The following is a 6,000-nucleotide window of genomic DNA, read 5'->3' as shown; positions in this document are numbered from 1 at the left end:
TATAGTTGATTTACAATGCTGTGTTAGTTTCAGGTGTACAGCTACGTGATTTAGTTATATATATATATATATATATATGTTCTTTCTCAGATTCTTTTCCCATTTAGGTTATTACAGAATATTGAGAAGAGTTCCCTGTGCTATACAGTAGGTCCTTGTTGAGGTAGGTTTTCTACAGACCTCAAGAGCAAATTATCTGTGGTTTAAGAATAGATTTTTGGGGGCTTCCCTGGTGGCGCAGTGGTTGAGAATCTGCCTGCTAATGCAGGGGACACGGGTTCGAGCCGTGGTCTGGGAAGATCCCACGTGCCGCAGAGCGGCTGGGCCCGTGAGCCACAATTACTGAGCCTGCGTGTCTGGAGCCTGCGCTCCGCAACAAGAGGGGCCGCGATGGTGAGAGGCCCGCGCACCGTGATGAAGAGTGGCCCCCACTTGCCACAACTAGAGAAAGCCCTAGCACAGAAACGAAGACCCAACATAGCAATCAATCAATCAATCAATTAATCAATAAAAAAAAATAAATCTTTAAAAAAAAGAATAGATTTTTGGATTAAAGTCCTTTTTTCCCCTATTGGGGAAAGGGGCAGTCTAGAAAATAGCCTTAATCAATGCCCAAGCGAGGCACCTTCTAGCACAACTCTCGCTTATTTAGCAGTTACAGTAGCGTAATCTGTGACTTCCATGCAGACATGTATCAAAGGCTGTGTGGGATATTAAAAACAATATAAAACCTCCTTCTTCCTCTCCCCAGAGTGGGGTTCCCTCAGTCAGAGCACCAGAAGCTGCTGGGGAAGGGCTGGTATTTGCATGCGGTGGAGCTCTCGGCGCGGGGTGTGGGATGCGGTGTTCCTGAAGCGACAGATGAGGGATTTTGGCCGTGTGGGAAGTGAACTGCGGAATTCCTCCCCTCGGTTCCTAAGAGGGGCTCTGAAGTACACAGATTGGGTTGCAGAGTGCGGCCCTGGGGGGTGGAGGGCAAGGGGGCGAGCCAAGAACACCAACCCCAGCGCGCTTCGGTGAAGCTCTGCGCCGACCGAGTTCGTAAGGTTCCTCAGCCTCGCCTTCCCAATCACCCACCCCAACCCGAGGCCGACTCTGAAGGGTAGGCAGTTCCCTTGGGGCAGCGAGTGCAGGGAGCCCACGTGAGCCCTCCACCTCCCTGGGTTCTACGTCTGCAGGTGGTTGAGCCGGGCGGGAATCGAGACCCGCATTAGCCAAAGATAGGCCAAGGACTCTCCGCCTAACAGCCGGTCAGAGCGCGCGGGGCGCAGGCACGCCGACTTCGATCCGGGTTCCTGGGGGCGGTGCGCGGGAGAAGGCGGGGCTTGCGCGGCCGCGTGGGCGCAAGTCGCGCGGGAGGGAGGGAGGCTGAGGGAGGGGGCGGGGCCGCGCCTCCCGCGCCGCGCTGGGCCCTCTCGGCCAATGAGCGGCGTCCACATGCCGCGGCGGCGGCGAGAGGGGAGGCAGCGGCGGATAAATGCTATTAGAGCAGCCGCCGCGGAACCGTCCCCGACGCCACCTCCTTCCCCTCCGCTGCGGTTTCTTCCACTGCTGTCGGGGGTGCAGAGCTGAGGGGAGAGGGCGAGCGCGCCGCGCATCACCCCGCCGGCTCTCCTCCGTTGCTCCGTTCCGCTCTCAGGGGTCGGCCGAGCGCCCCCTCCTCCGGCCCGGGCGGGGCCGAGAATCACCTCAGGAGAACGGGGAGGGGGCCTGGGGGCCGCGGCCTGCACTCCCGGCGGGCGGTTGAGGGTGAAGGAGGCCCTCCCTTCTGACGAGGGGAGGGAGGGTCGGGAGGCCCCCCCACCGTCCAGCTGTGCCCGGGGCGGGCGCCGGCGAGGGCCGGGCTGCGAGAGGGGCGGTTGCTGGGGGAGGGGGCGCGGGGTGATTCAGCGCCCGGCGAGGCGGAAGCGGCCGGAGTAGGAGAAGGAGGGGGGAGAGGCCAGTCCGCGCCTGGGCGCCCGGGGTGGCACGAGCCCGCGGCCCGAGTGCGAGGCGGAGGCGAGGAGGCCGCGGGGACTGGAGGCGAGGCCGGCCTGGCCCCCGCAGCCATGGAGAACGCGCACACAAAGACGGTAGAGGAAGTGCTGGGCCACTTCTGCGTCAACGAAAGCACAGGGCTGAGCCTGGAGCAGGTCAAGAAGCTCAAGGAGAGATGGGGCTCCAACGGTAGGTGCCCGGGGCCGGGGCTGCAGCGGCGCCGCGCGGCTAGGCGCGGGCCCGAGAGCCAGGAAAGATGGCTGACCGAGCTCCACCTCGTGGGTCTCGGCTCCGCGCCTGCCTAGTGCTGCAGGCGGCGGGTTGAGCCCGCGCGCCGGCCCCGCGGGAGAGGGGTTGCAGGCTGGGGGCGCCGGGGTCGGGTCTGCGCCTCCTCTCGACTTCCTCGTGGCTCCAGCCCTTGACCTTCCCCGCACGCAGCTAGCTCCGCGGCTTCTCACGAGCAGCAGCTGGCCCCGGCGGAGGCAGGGATGAGCCTCCTGCATCTGGGTTGAGCCCTGCGAGACATTTTCTCGTCCCTACCCGGTTTATGAGGCGTTGTAGTTGAGAATGACTCTGACCGTTATTGTACTACCCAAAGTTACACATCTGGCAGAAGTGATGACAGAGCTGAAATGACTCCTTGTTTCAGGAGCCTTGCTTAGGTGGTGATGAGATTTCACGTTTTGGAGTAGATCAATACAACAAATACTGCATATTTTCTTGGGGTACCATTTTGGTATGGTTTCTGTTAAATATGGTTGAATGTTCATATATCTAGGTGCGTCTTTCAAAGACAGTGATAATTTAGTAATTCTTTTTGTAAAGGCAGAGTGCTAAAATGTTTTTTTTCCCCCCTCTTGACACGTTGCCTGGTGAATTTCTACATTCTACAGAGTTACCGGCTGAAGAAGGTGAGTAATCTTAACACGTTTCTTCCCCCACTTTGTGTGCTGATCTTAAGATGACATTTACAACAGATATGTTTGTTTCTAACAGGAAAAACCTTGCTGGAACTTGTGATTGAGCAGTTTGAAGACTTATTAGTTAGAATTTTATTGTTGGCAGCATGTATATCTTTTGTAAGTATAAAGAAATTTACTTTATCTCCAAAAAGTTGAGACTATACCATAGATGAAAAACCAGGAAACAAATGTCTGTTGAGTGAGAACATTATATTTGGAGATTTAAGCTATTTCTTAATGTTTTGTGTGGGGTTTTGGGGGGTGGTTTTTTTTTTTTGATTCCCTAGGTATTTTAAACTTATAAATAAAACATTTGAAGCCATTCGCGTACAGAAAATAAATGGATGTCTGACATTGGCAGTGCAGTTAGAAATTGTTCCCAAATGCGGCAGGCAGGGTCTTATAAATTCTTGTGGTTTATCAGCTTTTAATATCAAAAAGTTCTTTATTGGAAGGCCTTTTCTGTTTTGGGTTCTTCCGTTGTGTAAGATCATACTAAGATGATGTTGGGCTCTTTGTAGTCTGTAAATAGAACTTACAAAAGGAATATTCCAGTTGCTCTCCCTTCCTGGTAATGGCAAGGTGACAGTTGTTTCTGACAGTGACAAGAATGATGACGGCAGTGATGGCACCACTGTTGACCAAATTTGGTCACTGACCTTTAGGGTGGTATATTTATCTAAATTGGACCCCTGTCTTGAGTGGCTCCTAGGTTGAGAGAACAAGGTTTAGTACAATTGGTTCTAGATCTTAAAAGAAAAAAAAAAAAAAAAACTTTTTTCATGTTCTCTGTGTGCTTACCAGCTTGAGTTCTGTATGGTTGCTAAGAAACTGGTGAAATGCAAAGAACAGCAGAAGAAAGGTGATGGGGGTTGGAAAGGATAATTCTAGGTTATTATTAACATTTTTTGTGTGTTCAATATTGACTTTTTTATTGCATTTTTTTTCTTGGGCATTGGATTTCGAAGTTTTCCTAAAAATGGTCATGAATAGGACACAGATGTTCCTAATCCTAACAGCATGAGATGCCTTTTGTTCTTAAAGTACAGTATTTTATTCTTATAAAAACCAAGATGGGAAGTGAAATTCACTCAGTGCGAAAACTTGTTTCAGGCTTTGCAAACTTGACACAGCTTCAAGGTTTCATTTTTGTGTGTTTGTAAGCATGCAGGCCTCAGGGATCTACCTCTGTCTTTATTGACAACCTTACCCTAGAGGGCTATTTTGAGAACTAAATACACGAAGCAGTGGGCATTTCTTTACTTTAGGTGAAGGGAAAAAATTGGCAAGAGGTGAACTTTTTTGGAGTTTCTGTACACAGATTCTGCCATGAGACTTTCATATGTCATGCCATGTTAGCCAAGTGATGTGTAGCCGTTAATAATTAATTCCTCACGAATGTTTTCTACGGTTTTCATTGAATAAAATTAAGAGAGTGTCATAGCAAATCATTAAGCATCCTGAATTAATCACTCCATACCTTACACGTGTCTGTTTTTTCTTGGTTGGTTAAAAAAAATTCCCCTTCAGTAAGTGGCTGCTGCTTTCCAATTCAGATAAAGGAATAGAGCTGTTTGATTAATTAGTTTCAATACATTGTCCTGGAACAAAACAAATAATGTGTTTGAGGTAGTATAATGTTTATGTTTAAGCTGGCTACATAATTTTAAAATAGTCTCAAGTTTGGTAGTTTTAATACTGGGCTTCAATAAGGTCATCGGGGATCTCTTAGAAGTTAATCAGCTGCTATATACAAGAAGAGATAAAACAAATTTTTATTGAGTTATTTTGTGTGTGTAATTTAAGGCAGTGTTGTAACATCGGTGGCATTACTTCCAGTAGACAAGCTATTGACTATTTGGGTTGTATAGGATCTCTTGAGTGGCCAGTTTGAGTGACTTTATATTAATATTTTGAAATAATGATGTGAGTTTTACTTTGAAGTAAGGAGCTTAAATCTTCTGGGCATTTTCACGTTTTTTTTTTTAATTATTATTATTCTATTTTATTTTTTGGCTGTGCTGCACAGCTTGCAGGATCTGTAATTCCCCGATCAGGGAATGAACCCGGCCGCAGCAGTGAAAGCCCCGAATCCTAACCACTGGAGTGCCAGGGAATTCCCTCAAATGGGTTTTTAAATAAAAGCTTTAATTTTGTTGTAAGGTGGGATGTTGGCTTTTTGTAGCTTTATAGAGCTATATTTTGGAGTTGAAATTTGAGTTACCTTTTTGGTAACTACATGGAGTTATTGCTTAGGAAATGAACTATGTTACATTTTTATTTTATGGGTTGTTAAACAGAAAAGTTTAAACATTTATTGTTTAGGAAGTACTGTAACAATTTGCTTTGATTTGTTTGATCAAGAAATTGCAGATATAAAACTTGTTGATTTTCTTCATGTGGGATTAGCACTACTGCTACATTATACTTGACCCTTTTCATTCCACATTTCTTTACCTTTGAAAAGACCACTGAGTTTTTTGTGGTAGTCAGTTCATTCCTATTCGTTTAAAAGGAAAAATGGTAAAATATACATGCTCTTTTGGAGAAGCAAATAGGCAGTTTTTATAATCTATATATGATACATCATCAGGTTCTGCTCAAGTTAAGAAATACTAGGCTTTAGTGATATATTTCAAATATCTAAGTAGTAAACTGTTAACCAGAGTTAATATTTTGCGTTGGCAGAAAGTAGGAAACAGCATTAATGTTTTATACTTGTGACCTGTAGGGATAAAGTTTAATTAACTTGTCACTTGGATTGGAAGAAGTGAGCTATATATCTCCCATTGTATGTGAAGTAACATTAGAAATTCCTTAACTTGACGTTCAGTACCTTCCTATCCTTTTCACTTTTTCTTTCCATCCCCCTTGTTCACCAACTTTGCCCTTCATATAACACATCATATGGTTGCTTAATTGGAATGCCTGTTCTTTTCTCTCTTCCCTGCTTTGTTAGGAATTGAGCACCTTAGGTACATGGCACAAACACTGGGAATACAGCATGGAACGAAATACACGGTCTCTTACCTGGAGCTGATGTTCTAGTGGAGACAGATAA

General features: G+C 47.0%; 1 protein-coding gene across 2 annotated transcripts in view; it reads left to right on the top strand.

The window, feature by feature from the left end:
* The first annotated feature begins 1,456 nt into the window (after nt 1-1,456).
* ATP2A2 (ATPase sarcoplasmic/endoplasmic reticulum Ca2+ transporting 2) overlaps nt 1,457-6,000 on the top strand; it is a 63,037-nt gene continuing 58,493 nt past the window's right edge. The window contains exons 1-3 of one of the 2 annotated variants that reach the window (XR_009005045.1): nt 1,457-2,166; nt 2,871-2,888; nt 2,974-3,056. Coding sequence is in view for 1 of the 2 variants with exons in the window: in XM_057526632.1 (XP_057382615.1) it covers nt 2,049-2,166; nt 2,871-2,888; nt 2,974-3,056 (219 nt within the window). In the remaining variant the exon portion in view is untranslated. The remainder of the gene's footprint in view (nt 2,167-2,870; nt 2,889-2,973; nt 3,057-6,000) is intronic. The other variant, XM_057526632.1, reaches the window with a different exon arrangement.

Source organism: Balaenoptera acutorostrata, chromosome 13 (genome assembly GCF_949987535.1).
Source record: "Balaenoptera acutorostrata chromosome 13, mBalAcu1.1, whole genome shotgun sequence".
NCBI lineage: Eukaryota > Metazoa > Chordata > Mammalia > Artiodactyla > Balaenopteridae > Balaenoptera > Balaenoptera acutorostrata.
Note: the sequence above shows the minus strand (reverse complement) of the source record. Positions and strands in the feature narration are given on the sequence as shown.